The sequence below is a fragment of the Lampetra fluviatilis genome, chromosome 27 (genome assembly GCF_964198595.1).
Source record: "Lampetra fluviatilis chromosome 27, kcLamFluv1.1, whole genome shotgun sequence".
Taxonomy (NCBI): Eukaryota; Metazoa; Chordata; class Hyperoartia; order Petromyzontiformes; family Petromyzontidae; genus Lampetra; species Lampetra fluviatilis.
In genome coordinates, this window is record NC_136301.1 from 9,072,875 (window position 1) to 9,088,200 (window position 15,326).

Here is a 15,326-nt window from a genome sequence, read left to right on the forward strand (position 1 = left end):
CATCGCGCTGCGGTGCCATGCCGCGTGGAGGTGCGTGCGGCGCACAGCACCACGTGTTTGCGCTGAGCAGCGTGGCGCAGTGACACTCTGTGTGTCACTTCTGTTCAACGCGCCCTTAACCACACGACCCCACCCCGTCCGCGCATCGCGATCGTGGACCGCGTGCCCAAGGAGGGCACCCCGGGGTCTGCGAGGTGGGCGAGGCGAGGGACGTCGCCTCCCGTGGCTTCCCGTGGACGCCGTGACAATCCACATCCCACTCGGGGTGGGACTCGCGGAGTGCGGCGCTGCACGCGGCGGGGAGGACGCGGCCGCCATGGACGAGGCAGAGGTGCCGCACAACGGCGGCAAACCCATAGCCTACATCAGGAGGCGAACTCGGGCGGTGAGTGCACCCGCGGAGTGTGTACCTGTGTCTGTGTGTACCTATGTCTGTGTGTACCTGTGGGCCGGCTCCGGATTGACAGCAGAGGTCTCACTCCGAATCAGTCGAGCGGCAATATATTTCCATCGGTTGCCTAACGCTGTGTGGAAGCTACTTGGTCTGTCGCTCCGCACGAAGCTTCAGGTCTTCTCGACCACAATCATTTCCTCCCTTCTCTACGCCTGCAAAACGTGGACCCCCCCCCGAATGGAGAATCTTCGCCGGTTAGAAACATTTAGGCTGGCCTGCCTACGATCCATCCTGGGTTTAACCAGTCTGGATTGTGTGAGGAGCTCACAAACCCTTGAAAGATCTAGGCAAAGTCCCATTGGTGAGCTCCTCCGGCAGGCAGGGCTGCGTTGGCTGGGTCATGTAGCCCGCATGCCCAGCCACCGCATGCCTAAACAGCGTTTGTTCGGCCGGATAGAGGAGACTAAACGGGCGCGGCACAGGCTAGAGAAGAGATGGAATGATGTGGTATAGGAGGACGTGGAACTGAGTGGACTTGCCGATGACTGGTACCAGCGGTGTCAAGATCGGCCTCACTGGAGGAGGCTCGTGAAGGACGCTACTGGGCAGTTGGAGGCAGTTGCCCTCCAACAACAACAGAGGGCGGAGGAGCGACGCTCACAAACAACGAGCGGAGCGCCGGGTAGCTAAAGCACAGCAAGTTGGCACAGTAGGGGCCACAGGTGGTGCATCAGCAGTCATCTCAGTCATCTCAGTCAGTCGACCTGTGGCACCTGCTGGGTCTGCCCCGTGACCTCCTGCCAGCGGGCGTTCGACTTTCACGTGGCCTCAAGGTGCACATGGCCTGGCACAAGCGCCGTGGTGACGTCACCGCCACTTAGTGGCTAATGGCGGTTGTTGTTGTTGTACCTGTGGGGAGCGGTAGTGTAGCGGTTAGCGCGCTGCGCTGGGTTCGATTCCCGCTCACGGCCGACACCAGTGACGATGATCTGAACCGGTTCTGGGCCTCCCCTAGGTCAACTCAGCCTCAAATGAGTACTTGGTGCGGTGCAGAAAAACATCGCCACTAGGGAGACAAAGGCGGCCGGGCGTGATGCTGGCCACCCACCCCCTCGTGTGCCGTTCTGGCCTTCATAGGTGCTCGCTAACAGCACTTGACCCAACAGTCTGTTAAGGCTATACGGAAGATATTTTTGTACCTGTGTGCACCTATGTGTCTGTGTGTAACTCTGCTTACCTGGGTGTTGTCGGCCACGGCCATGCCCTCCCTTCTCTGTGCTTGCGATACGTGGACCCCTCGAATGAAAGTTCTGCGCCGCTTTGAAACATTCAGACTGGCGCCGTCGAGAATCCATCCTGGGTTTTACAGTGAGGAGCTCACAGCTCCTTTAAAGATCTGGACACAGTCCCCCTTCATCGGTGAGCTCCTCCAGCAGGCGAGGCTGCGTTGACCGAGTCACGTAGCACGCATGCCCTGCCACCGCATGGCGAAACAAGCGGACGCTGTTTGGCCATACTGTGGCTGGGCATGCGGATAGAGGGGGCTAAAAATGCGTAGCACGAGCTCGAGAAGAGATGGACTGATGCGGTACAGAAGGATGTGGAGCTGACTCGACTTGCCGATGGCTGGTACCAGAGGTGTCAAGATTGACCTCTGTGAAGAAGGAGGCTCTTGAAGGACTCTCTAGGGCGGTTGGAGGCAGTCGCCCTTCAACAACAGCGGAGGGCAGAGGAGGGAGGCTCACAACAACGAGCGGAGCGCCGTGCGGCTAAAACGCAGCGAGTTGGCACAGTGGGGGGCACCGGTGGTGCATCTACCAGCCATCTCTGTCAGTTAACCCATGGCACCTGGGTCTGTCCCGTGATCTCCTGCCAGCGTTCCTTTGACACTTCGCGTGGCTTCAAACTGCACATAGCCTGGTACAAGCGCCGTGGTGACGTCACCCCTACTTAGCGGCGAATGGCGGTTGTACGTTGCTGTACCTGTGTGTGTACATGTGCGTGTGTGTGAAAGTCATCATTGCATTCGCGATAACACGATGAAAACATCCTGGAAGAACCGGTTAATAAAAGTTTGCCGCAGAAATATAAATGTCGAGCGCGACAGACACAGACGTGTTCACTTCTTTAACGGAGGCACGGGAAGAGCCGCCGTGGCGAGGGCGGTCAGCAGCGCAACTGGGCTCGTGATTCAGATGATCGCCGGTTCGATTCCATCTCCCGGAACTAGTAAACTATTTTTTTTATTTGACCATGTAATGCCCACTGAGCTCTGTAGCTATTTTGCAGAAGCGACCTGGCTATCACAAATGATAGCTCAACGAAGTGGCTCATCGTGTAAAAATGTATAGCGGCCAAATCCTCCAAACGCGTGTTGATTCTAAATGTGGAGGGATAAACCCGGAGAAAAATCCACGCGACCATGGGGAGAGAGAGAGAGACATGCAAACTTCAAATATACAGCAGTCGTCAGGGTCGAGATCGAACCCACGACCCCCTGTATACCAGCCGAGGTGGTTAATATCTCGTCGGCAAGCTTTACATGTGGTTGTGGTTAAAACGTGTACGGTGAGCGTGAAAGTGTGGGCCAAAATCCACCCCGAGAGGAGCGATCGCACCGACGAGCCCCCCCCCCCCGCCTCCAGCCTGGCAGCAGTGGCCTGGGCGAACGATCGCAGAGGCTGGTGAACTGGGGGGGGGGGGGGTGGAGAATGCCGCACAAACGGTGAGTGGGTAGCCGTGACGTTTCGTACGTTCGCGCGTGCGGGCCAAGTGCGTTCATTACGGGAAACTCCACGGGATTCCAGAATGGTTACCGGCTTACCGGGGCAATCGTGTAACAGCCAGCGTGTGTCGCTGCGTGAGCACCTGTGCCTACCCACTATGCATGTGTATGTATGCTGAACTTCGGGGGGTGGGACCGGTATATTTCGGGGTGGGATCGGTGTAACTGGGGTGGGACCGGTGTAACTCGAAGTGGGACCGGTGTAACTCGGGGGGTGGGTCTGGTTTAACTTGGGGTGGAACCGGTGGAACTCGGGGTGAGACCAGTGTAACCTGGGTGTGGGACCGGTGTGTCTTGCGGTGTGGGACTGTTGGTATCTTGAGGTGTAGGACCCGTGTCACTTGGAGAGGCCGGTGTAACTCGGGCTATACGACCATTGTAACTCGGGGTGGGGCCAGTGAAACTCGGGATTGGACCGGTGGAACTTAGGGGTTGGGCCGGTGTAACTCGGTGGGTGGGGCCGGTATAACTCGGGGAGGGACCAGTGTACCTTGGGGTGGGACCGGTGTAACTCGGAGGATCAAACCGGTGGAACTCGGGGGATGGGACCTATGTAACTCGGTGTGGAACCTTTATAACTTGGGGTGAGGGACCGGTGTAACTGGGGTTGGGTCCGGGGTAATTCGGGGTGGGACCGGAGTAACTCGGGGTGTACGGCCGGTGTAACTCAAGCTATAGGACCACTGTAACACGCGGGGAGGAACCGGCGTAACTCGAGAGTGGGACTGGTTAAACTTGGGTGTGGGACTGATGTATCTTGCGCTTGTATCTTGAGGTGTGGTACCGGTATAACTTGGAGTGTAAGGCTGGTGTAACTCGGGGAGTGAGTCTGGTGTAACTCTGGGGGTGGGACCGATGTATCTTGGTGTGCGGGACCGGTGTAACTGGGGGTGGGACCGTTGTAACACCGCGTTTGGGTTCAGTGTATCACGTTAAACGGCTTTCCTTTAGGGAAACATAACTTCAGCAGCATTTCATACTCTTAGGTTATTTCGGTAAAGTCACGGAGATAGGAAAATAAATCAATAATAGATCACGACGTTTCAATCGCAACAACAAACAATCATCCTCAGGTGAAAGAGAGAAACATGCCTCTGTGACGAGGCATTATATAGAGGGGGAGGGGGGAGGGGAGGCCGTAAAGGGGCAAGAGGGCGGGGATAAAATTCAAAGAGTGCTTGGGTGAGAGAGAGAAAAAAGAAATGTGACAAGGAAGCTGAGATATCAAACTTAACAAAATCTAAAAATGTAACGCAACTCAGAGAGTCGGCTAACACAACAGTTAACACTCTACCCGGTTGATCAAGTCCTTCCAAAGATTGCTAAATTTTGCATCCATCTTCTCGGTTGAAATTATGTCTGAGTTGTGTGGAAAACCTCTCCGTAGAGGCGGTTCAATCTTGATTAGAAGCTTGTTCCTCTCTTTCACCTGATGACGATCGCTTGTTGTTGCGATCGAAACGTCGTGATCTATTATTTATTTATTTTCCTATCCACGTGACTTTACCAAAAGAACCTCAGAGTATGAAATATTGCAGTCACGAAAGCTTCTAATCAAGATTCATCAGCATTGTTTCAACGCAAGCAAACACTGGGCCGGTTTCGACAATATGGTTATTCATCAGCAGTCACGCTCGATTTAAGCAATGCTGGTGAACTGCCAGATGTTAAAAGGCAAAGACATACAGTTAACTAAGACGACCCCGATCTTGCCTATAAACATCTGGAAGTTCGCCAAAATTGGTGTAAACAAATCTGACCGCTGATGAAACACCGACTCTCAAACCCCGGCAGCGTTTTCTTGGATTAAACGAATGCTGCCGAAAAATATAACCCCTAAAATGTCCACGTTGCCAATGTTTACCTACTTGGAGAGAGATCCGTGAAAGAGGCGACCTGTCTGGGCTTAGCGCGACACGGGGTGTCCAGGGTGACACTGCTACACGCCCCGTGATGCTTCTCCACTGGGATCTGCATCATCATCATCATGGGACTTGAATCATCATCGTGGGATCTGCATCAGCATCGTGGGATCTGCATCAACATCATAACATCTGCATCATCATGGGACCTGCATTATTATTATTATCATGTGATCTGCAACATCATTATGGGATCTGCATCATCATGGGATATGAATCATCATCGTGGGATCTGCATCAACATCATAACATCTGCATCATCATCATGGGATCTGAATTATCATGAAATGTGCACCAATATCATGATCATAGGATGTGCACTAACATCATCTTCATGGGATCTGAATAACCATGATCGTGGTATCTGAATCATCATGATCATGACATCTGCATCATCATGATCGTAGAATTTGCATCATCATAATTACCAGTGGCCGCGCGGCTGCACTGCGCAGTGGGAATGCGGAACACGACGGTGCGATTGGTTATTCTGCTGCGTCACGAACATCGCCTCGTCTCCCCACCCCATCTACCCGTCGGCCCGCTCGCACACCCATCCACTCACCCGCTCACCAACTCGTCCGTCTGCTTACTCATTTTCTCACCCACTGAGCCAGCAACCCAACTACCCACACACCCGCTCGCGAATTCACACACTCGTTCGGTCATCCACTCACCCGCTCAGTCTGTCCCCTCACTCACATCCCCACCCACCCACCCGTTCGCCCACCCACTCACCAACTCACCCATTCCCTCACCCCCCTCCCCATCCCATCACTCACTCACCCCCTCCGCGTGGGGGGGGGAGAGAGTTGGTACGGTCCGCGCACTCTTTCGCGATTGGACGCAGCCGTTCGCTGCAAAAGCGGCGGTGCGAGTCGTGGGAGAGGGGATCAAGGAGTGAGGGGGGAGAGTCGGGGGAGCTTGCAGAGTGCGGCACGGGGCGGCGAGGCGACAGGGAGCAAAGAGGTGAGAGCCAGCTGGGCTATCGCTACACACACACACGTGTACACACACACACGCGTGTACACACGCACGCAATACGGCTGCTTGTGTGTGTGTAAACACATACATGCACGCATACATGGCATTAGACACACACACGCGCAGGCATTATACACACGCACGCAATACGTGGATGTGTGTGCGTACACATTCACACGTTAATGATACACAAGCGCGCACACACACACACGTGCATACATATACAAAGGCAATAATGTAGATAATTAAGGGAAATAAATATACACAACCGCTGACACGTACAACACACAGACACACAATCACACATATGCATGCGTAGAGAATGCGTGCGTACACATCAACACTCGTGCATCATACAAGCACAGGCGTGACACACACGTGTACATGCCTACACATGATACAGCACTCGGTATGCAGCCCATGTATATTTACATGCGGGTCACGAAAAAAAACACGCGCACACACATGTACACAAACAAAGATCCCCCGTATAGCCTTAGACTGTAGGGGCAAGTGCTGTTAGCGAGCACCTATAAAGGCCGGCACGGCACACGAGGGGGTGGGTGGCCAGCGCCACGCCCCCGGTCGCCTTTGTCTCCCCAGTGCCGATGTTTACATATCGCACCAGGTACTCATTTGAGGCTGAGTCGACCTAGGAGAGGCCCAGGACCGGTTCAGATAATCGTCACAGGGTGTTGGCTGTGAGCGGGAATCGAACCCGGGTCGCCAGGTTTGTAACGCAGCGCGCTAACCGCTACATGTGTGTGTGTGTACACACACACGTGTATACACACACACATGCACCATCCCCCCTCCTCTGGCTCGGAGTTCGTAAACACGGGGATGAGAGAGGCTGCACACACACACGTGTACACGCATGTGCACACGCGTGTACACACACATGTACAAACACACGCGTGTACACACACACACGTGTACACACGCACACGCGTACAACGGCAGATCGTCGTGTTGATTCGTGGCGAGTGTTGTTAGCGATCAGCTGCGGGGGCCGCATAACGGATGGGACCGCGCCCGGCCGCCTTCGTCTCCCCAGTGCCGATGTTTACACGCCGCGCCGTATTGCAGGGTTCAAAATCGGGGGGGGGGGGGGTTGGTGGCGACCGCTACCAACGATTTCCTTGCAGATTCCGTTTCGGGCGATCGTGAATGACTGCGATAGCGAGGACAGGGCGGTAGTTCTTTGGGATTAAATGAATAAACATCGTGAAATCGGGCCCACTGTTGTGAGCTTTGGCAGTGGAAAAAATGCACGCTCATCATCACGCTGCTTTGCTGCCCGTGCTGGGCATTGCCTGTGGTGGGCGCTGGGCAGTATTTACACCCAGCTGGTACCGTCCCCCCCCCACCACCCCCCTTGGCTCAGGGCTGCGGTGACGCGGGGCTGTTGCAGCAGAGACAGGCGCAGTGCAGCTCTGCCGCAGAAGTCGCCGCCTCCTCCTCCTCCCTAACGCGGGCAGCAGTGGCTTAGCCCTGCCTGCGGTGGCTTAGCCCTGCCTGCGGTGGCTTAGCCCTGCCTGTGGTGGCTTAGCCCTGCCTGCAGTGGCTTAGCCCTGCCTGCGGTGGCTTAGCCCTGCCTGTGGTGGCTTAGCCCTGCCTGTGGTGGCTTAGCCCTGCCTGCGGTAGCTTAGCCCTGCCTGCGGTGGCTTAGCCCTGCCTGCGGTGGCTTAGCCCTGCCTGTAGTGGCTTAGCCCTGCCTGCGGTGGCTTAGCCCTGCCTGCGGTGGCTTAGCCCTGCCTGTGGTGGCTTAGCCCTGCCTGCAGTGGCTTAGCCCTGCCTGCGGTGGCTTAGCCCTGCCTGCGGTGGCTTAGCCCTGCCTGTAGTGGCTTAGCCCTGCCTGCGGTGGCTTAGCCCTGCCTGCAGTGGCTTAGCCCTGCCTGTAGTGGCTTAGCCCTGCCTGCGGTGGCTTAGCCCTGCCTGCAGTGGCTTAGCCCTGCCTGTAGTGGCTTAGCCCTGCCTGTAGTGGCTTAGCCCTGCCTGTAGTGGCTTAGCCCTGCCTGTGGTGGCTTAGCCCTGCCTGTGGTGGCTTAGCCCTGCCTGCAGTGGCTTAGCCCTGCCTGCGGTGGCTTAGCCCTGCCTGCGGTGGCTTAGCCCTGCCTGTAGTGGCTTAGCCCTGCCTGCGGTGGCTTAGCCCTGCCTGCGGTGGCTTAGCCCTGCCTGTGGTGGCTTAGCCCTGCCTGCAGTGGCTTAGCCCTGCCTGCGGTGGCTTAGCCCTGCCTGCGGTGGCTTAGCCCTGCCTGTAGAGGCTTAGCCCTGCCTGCAGTGGCTTAGCCCTGCCTGTAGTGGCTTAGCCCTGCCTGCGGTGGCTTAGCCCTGCCTGCGGTGGCTTAGCCCTGCCTGCGGTGGCTTAGCCCTGCCTGCGGTGGCTTAGCCCTGCCTGCGGTGGCTTAGCCCTGCCTGCGGTGGCTTCACTGTGCAGCAGTGGATTAGTGCTACAGCAGTGGCTCAGCCTTGCAGCGTTGGGTTTAATATGAGCCTACCCCGTGCAGCGGTGGGTGCAGCGTTTGAATCATCCAGGCAGCAGCAGCATCAGTGTCGCGTCTCATAACACTAACACCCAGCAAAGGCCGCCCTGATCCCACCCTGTCCCCCACCCCTGCACCCCACCCCTGAACCCCACCCCTGCACCCCATTCATGCCCCCCACCCTGTCCCCCACCCTGCACCCCACCCCTGTCCCCTGTCCCTCCCCCGTCCCATACCCCTGTCCCGACCCCCTATCAAGCTGCTCTGTGTGTAATGTACACACACACAGAGCAACAGCAGCGGTTCAATTCCTGCTCACGGCCAACATGAGTGATGAATGATCTCAACCGGTCCCTGGCCTCCACTAGGCCGACTCAGCCTTGCACCTGGAGCCGGGTGTAGTCGTCACCACTGGGGAGACAAAGGCGGCCGGCCTTCGTAGGTGGGATTCGCTAACGGCACTTGCTCCCACAACTTGTGTGGGCTACACGGGGGATCTTTGTCTTATCCTGTATATGTATGAATGGCAGTGAGTTGACCGCTCTGGTGTTGTGCTCCTATCGAGGTACGCGAGGATATGGTAGACGAGGATTAGGTACGTGAGGGCGAGGTGGGCGTGGACGAGGTAGACGAGGTGGGTGTGGTGGGCGTGGTGAGCAAAGGGCGTGGTAGGTGTGGTGGGTGTGGTGGGCGTGGTGAGCAAAGGGCGTGGTAGGTGTGGTGGGTGTGGTGGGTGTGGTAGACCAGGTAGACGAGGTGGGTGTGGTAGACCAGATAGACGAGGTGGGTGTGGTGGGCGAGGTGGGCGAGGGCGTGGTAGGTGTGGTGGGTGTGGTAGACCAGGTAGACGAGGTGGGTGTGGTAGACCAGATAGACGAGGTGGGTGTGGTGGGCGAGGTGGGCGAGGGCGTGGTAGGTGTGGTGGGTGTGGTAGACCAGGTAGACGAGGTGGGTGTGGTGGGCGAGGTGAGCAAGGGCGGGGCCCTGTGGAGAGAATGAGACCAGTGGGAGAATGAGATCATTTGGAGATGTTCCTTAACAGCTGCAGAGCACAGGTCCACAACGTCAAGGCGCCAGCAACAAACAGCACCATGGAAGGCAGAATAGGCGAGAGTTCAGAAGTCTCTTTAATGGAGCAATGCAGACGAGACGATGGAGGGAGGAGGGAATTCCAGATCAGAGCCGTGCGAGGGAATTGATGTGACCTACAGTGTGTTGAGAGAGTGCATGAGTATGTGAATTTGCGGTTAAGTAGGTGAGTGATTGGGTGGGTGAGTGAACGGAGTGTAGGGGCAGAGTGAGTGAGTGAGAGTGTAGGGGGGGGAGGTGTCTGAGTGAGTGAGTGTATGGAGGAGTGTGTGTCTAAGTGAGTGAGTGAGTGTATGGTGGAGTGTGTGTCTGGGTGAGTGAGTGAGTGTATGGTGGAGTGTGTGTCCGGGTGAGTGAGTGAGTGTATGGTGGAGTGTGTGTCTGTCTGTGTGAGTGAGTGAGTGTATGGTGGAGTGTGTGTCGGGGTGAGTGAGTGAGTGAGTGTATGTTGGAGTGTGTGTCTGGGTTAGTAAGTGAGTGTATGGTGGAGTGTGTGTCTGAGTGAGTGAGTGAGTGTATGGTGGAGTGTGTGTCTGTGTGAGTGAGTGAGTGTATGGTGGAGTGTGTGTTCGGGTGAGTGAGTGACTGTATGGTGGAGTGTGTGTCTGGGTGAGTGAGTGAGTGAGTGAGTGTATGGTGGAGTGTGTGTTCGGGTGAGTGAGTGACTGTATGGTGGAGTGTGTGTCGGGGTGAGTGAGTGAGTGAGTGTATGTTGGAGTGTGTGTCTGGGTTAGTAAGTGAGTGTATGGTGGAGTGTGTGTGTGAGTGAGTGAGTGTATGGTGGAGTGTGTGTCTGGGTGAGTGAGTGAGTGTATGGTGGAGTGTGTGTCTGGGTGAGTGAGTGAGTGTATGGTGGAGTGTGTGTTTGGGTGAGTGAGTGAGTGTATGGTGGAGTGTGTGTCTGTGTGAGTGAGTGAGTGTATGGTGGAGTGTGTGTCCGGGTGAGTGAGTGACTGTATGGTGGAGTGTGTGTCTGGGTGAGTGAGTGAGTGTATGTTGGAGTGTGTGTCTGGGTGAGTAAGTGAGTGTATGGTGGAGTGTGTGTCTGAGTGAGTGAGTGTATGGTGGAGTGTCCGGGTGAGTGAGTGACTGTATGGTGGAGTGTGTGTCTGGGTGAGTGAGTGTATGGTGGAGTGTGTGTCGGGGTGAGTGAGTGAGTGAGTGTATGTTGGAGTGTGTGTCTGGGTGAGTAAGTGAGTGTATGGTGGAGTGTGTGTCTGAGTGAGTGAGTGTATGGTGGAGTGTGTGTCTGGGTGAGTGAGTGAGTGAGTGTATGGTGGAGTGTGTGTCTGTGTGAGTGAGTGAGTGAGTGTATGGTGGAGTGTGTGTCCGGGTGAGTGAGTGACTGTATGGTGGAGTGTGTGTCTGGGTGAGTGAGTGAGTGTATGGTGGAGTGTGTGTCGGGTGAGTGAGTGAGTGAGTGAGTGAGTGAGTGAGTGAGTGTATGTTGGAGTGTGTGTCTGGGTGAGTAAGTGAGTGTATGGTGGAGTGTGTGTCTGAGTGAGTGAGTGTATGGTGGAGTGTGTGTCTGGGTGAGTGAGTGAGTGAGTGTATGGTGGAGTGTGTGTCTGTGTGAGCGAGTGAGTGAGTGTATGGTGGAGTGTGTGTCCGGGTGAGTGAGTGACTGTATGGTGGAGTGTGTGTCTGGGTGAGTGAGTGAGTGTATGGTGGAGTGTGTGTCTGGGTGAGTGAGTGAGTGAGTGTATGGTGGAGTGTGTGTCTGGGTGAGTGAGTGAGTGTATGGTGGAGTGTGTGTCTGGGTGAGTGAGTGAGTGTATGGTGGAGTGTGTGTCTGTCTGTGTGAGTGAGTGAGTGTATGGTGGAGTGTGTGTCGGGGTGAGTGAGTGAGTGTATATTGGAGTGTGTGTCTGGGTTAGTAAGTGAGTGTATGGTGGAGTGTGTGTCTGAGTGAGTGAGTGAGTGTATGGTGGAGTGTGTGTCTGGGTGAGTGAGTGAGTGAGTAAGTGAGTGAGTGTATGGTGGAGTGTGTGTCTGTGTGAGTGAGTGAGTGTATGGTGGAGTGTGTGTCTGGGTGAGTGAGTGAGTGAGTGAGTGAGTGTATGGTGGAGTGTGTGTCTGTGTGAGTGAGTGAGTGTATGGTGGAGTGTGTGTCTGTGTGAGTGAGTGAGTGTATGGTGGAGTGTGTGTCCGGGTGAGTGAGTGACTGTATGGTGGAGTGTGTGTCTGCGTGAGTGAGTGAGTGTATTGTGGAGTGTGTGTCTGGGTGAGTGAGTGAGTGAGTGTATGGTGGAGTGTGTGTCCGGGTGAGTGAGTGACTGTATGGTGGAGTGTGTGTCTGTGTGTGTGAGTGAGTGAGTGTATGGTGGAGTGTGTGTCCGGGTGAGTGAGTGAGTGAGTGTATGGTGGAGTGTGTGTCTGGGTGTCTGAGTGAGTGAGTGTATGGTGGAGTGTGTGTCTGGGTGAGTGAGTGATTTAGTGTATGGTGGAGAGTGTGTCCGGGTGACTGAGTGTATGGTGGAGTGTGTGTCTGGGTGAGTGAGTGAGTGTATGGTGGAGTGTGTGTCTGGGTGAGTGAGTGAGTGTATGGTGGAGTGTGTGTCTGTGTGAGTGAGTGAGTGTATGGTGGAGTGTGTGTCCGGGTGAGTGAGTGACTGTATGGTGGAGTGTGTGTCCGGGTGAGTGAGTGACTGTATGGTGGAGTGTGTGTCTGGGTGAGTGAGTGAGTGAGTGTATGGTGGAGTGTGTGTCTGGGTGTCTGAGTGAGTGAGTGTATGGTGGAGTGTGTGTCTGGGTGAGTGAGTGATTGAGTGTATGGTGGAGAGTGTGTCCGGGTGACTGAGTGTATGGTGGAGTGTGTGTCTGGGTGAGTGAGTGAGTGTATGGTGGAGTGTGTGTCTGGGTGAGTGAGTGAGTGTATGGTGGAGTGTGTCTGTGTGAGTGAGTGAGTGAGTGTATGGTGGAGTGTGTGTCCGGGTGAGTGAGTGACTGTATGGTGGAGTGTGTGTCCGGGTGAGTGAGTGACTGTATGGTGGAGTGTGTGTCTGGGTGAGTGAGTGAGTGTATGGTGGAGTGTGTGTCTGGGTGAGTGAGTGATTGAGTGTATGGTGGAGAGTGTGTCCGGGTGACTGAGTGTATGGTGGAGTGTGTGTCTGGGTGAGTGAGTAAGTGTATGAGTGAGTGTATGTCCGGGCAAGCGAGTGTCGTTGTGACCTGCAGAGTGGTAGCCGATCTCGAATCAACAAGGTTTCAGTTCATAGATAAAAGAGTCCAACAATCTGGGAGATTGTTGGGGGGTGAGGGAGTGACGTCCTGGGGGGGTCAGGGAGTGACACCCTGGGGGGGGGGGGTGAGGTAGTGACGCCCTGGGGGGAGGTGAGGGAGTGTCGCCCTGGGGGGGGTGAGAAAGTGACGCCCTGGGGGGGGGTCAGGGAGTGACGCCCTGGGGGGGTGAGGGAGTGACGTCGCTGTGCGCCACCGCTGCCCCGTGTAGGCAGGAGCGACGCGGCGTCGTGCAGGAGGAGTGACGCTGCGGCGCCATGGCGCACGCCGCCTCGCAGATGAAGAAGTCTCGGGACGTGGTGGTGCCCACCGAGGAGCCTGGAACCCCCGGGGGGGTGGGCGTGGGGGGAGGAGGAGGTGGGGGGGACAGCGGCGGCGATGCGGACTCGGCGCGGCCCAAGCGCGGTGGGGGCAGCACCCGCAGGCGCAGCACGGAGCGCAGGCGCAAGGTGAGTGGGGGGGGCAGGGGGTGAGCGGGGCGGTGAGACGAGGGGTGAGTGGGGTGGGGTGCTGGTCCCCGTAAGGGTCGGAGTGCAGGGCATGCTGTGGCGCACGCGCCGCTGTCTGGGCCCTGCCCACGACACAACGATGAACCGGTCCCCGGAACGGGGGAAACGGCGGAGATGGGAGCGTGGACAGCGCCCGTTCTTAGCGATCAACAGCGACTTTACAATCGCGGGGTCAGACGAGCGAGTCCTGCTGCGGTGTCGAGGCGCAGAACGGACGGGCGACCTGGGTGGTGTAGGGGTCCGGACAGATCTGCGGTGGAAGACAACGCCCGGGCCACTGCCAAAGCTCTCTGTTATTGGTGGGGACTGGACGTGGCACGTGCTGTGATCTGGGGTGGTGTGCCTTCCTGCCTGTTGACTCCGTGACCCTGGTACAATGCAAACGCAGAATCGGTGGTGGCTGCTCTTGAACGTCTTTGTGTGTGTATGTGTCTGTGAGTGTGCATCGGTGCATCCACACAATATCATGCATGGATGCATGCCGGGTCCAAGGAAGAACATCTTCTGGACTACATAGTGACCACTACAGTAATTCTGTTTTTTGCTGTGGTTGTCCCACTTGATGATGGAAGCTTGTGTTGCCTCCGAAACGTCGTGATTTAATTAATGTATTTTTTATTTATATATTTTTATTTGTTTTTTATTTTCACCTTCGTGACTTTACCGAAAGAACCAAAGAGTATGGATCCTTGCAGTCACGAAAACTTCAAACCTCAATGTGGTTTCAGGAAAGGGTGGTCCTGCACGGATGCCATATTTTCTGTCCGTCTGCTACAGCAGAGATGTAGGAAATTCCAACAAGACCTACATCTCTGCTTTATTGACCTGGTCAAGGCCTATGATACCATCAGTAGGCCTGGACTCTGGGTTGTTCTTCGTGCTTTCGGAGTCCCTGACCCTCTGCTCACGATCATTAAGGACCTTCATGATGGGATGTCCTCTGGCTCCCACATTATTTAACATCTATTTTGACCACGTAGTTCATGAGGCCTTCGATAGCTGTACCGGAGGAATTTCCATCTGGTGCAGATATAATGGGAGGCTGATCGATACCCGGGTGTGGTCAAGGGATGGCTCCCTATTGCTCAACCATGTTATGTATGCCGATGATCTGGTAATCGCTGCTCACTCAGAGGAGGAGTTGGAGGCGCTGCTGCTAAACCTGGAGCTTGCCACTAAGAGGTGTGGGGCCTTACCATCAGCCCCACCAAAACTAAGCACCTGCCAGGGTATTTTGTACCATTGGACATTCCACCCCCACAACTCCCAAATGGTGATGGGGCAGTTGTGGAGACAGTGAAGAGTTTCCCATATCTGGGCAGTGTGCTTATGACCGGCTCCGGTTTAACAGCAGAGGTCTCACTCCGAATCAGTCGAGCGGCATTATATTTTCATCGGTTGTGTAACGCTATGTGGAAGCTACCTGGTCTGTCGCTCCGCACGAAGCTTCAGGTCTTCTCGGCCACAGTCATCCCCTCCCTTCTCTACGCTTGCGGAACGTGGACACCCCTAATGGAACATCTTCGCCAGTTAAAAACATTTAGGCTGGCCTGCCTATGATCCATCCTGGGTTTAACCAGGCTGGATTGTATGAGGAGCTCACAAATCTTTGAAGGATCTGGACAAAGTCCCATCAGTGAGCTCCTCCGGCAGCCAAGGCTGCGTTGGCTGGGCCATGTAGCCCACATGCCAAGTCACCGCATGCCCAAACAGCTTATGTTCGACCAGATCGAGGGGGCTAAACGGGCGCGGCATGGGCTAGAGAAGAGATGGAGTGATGTGGTACAGGAGGATGTGGAGCTGAGTGGGCTTACCGATGACTGGTACCAGCGGTGTCAAGATCGGCCTTCTGTGGAGGAGGCTCGTGAAGGACGCTACTGGGCAGTTGGAGGCAGTTGCCCTCCAACAACAATGGAG

The 15,326-nt window shown here is 55.7% G+C and overlaps 1 protein-coding gene and 1 long non-coding RNA gene across 2 annotated transcripts in view; one reads left to right on the plus strand and one right to left on the minus strand.

Annotated features, from left to right (window-relative positions):
- Positions 1-2,839: 2,839 nt before the first annotated feature.
- On the minus strand, positions 2,840-5,780 carry LOC144942549 (uncharacterized). Its single transcript, XR_013639392.1, has 3 exons — positions 5,667-5,780; positions 5,048-5,213; positions 2,840-3,083 (listed from the first exon to the last, which is right to left on the minus strand). It is a non-coding gene; the product is annotated as an uncharacterized LOC144942549 (long non-coding RNA).
- Positions 5,781-13,250: 7,470 nt separating this feature from the next.
- LOC144942465 (uncharacterized) overlaps positions 13,251-15,326 on the plus strand; it is a gene marked incomplete at its 5' end in the record, with an annotated part of 101,492 nt that continues 99,416 nt past the window's right edge. Inside the window, one exon of the mRNA XM_078869332.1 lies at positions 13,251-13,349. Coding sequence (XP_078725458.1) covers positions 13,251-13,349 — 99 coding nt within the window. The remainder of the gene's footprint in view (positions 13,350-15,326) is intronic.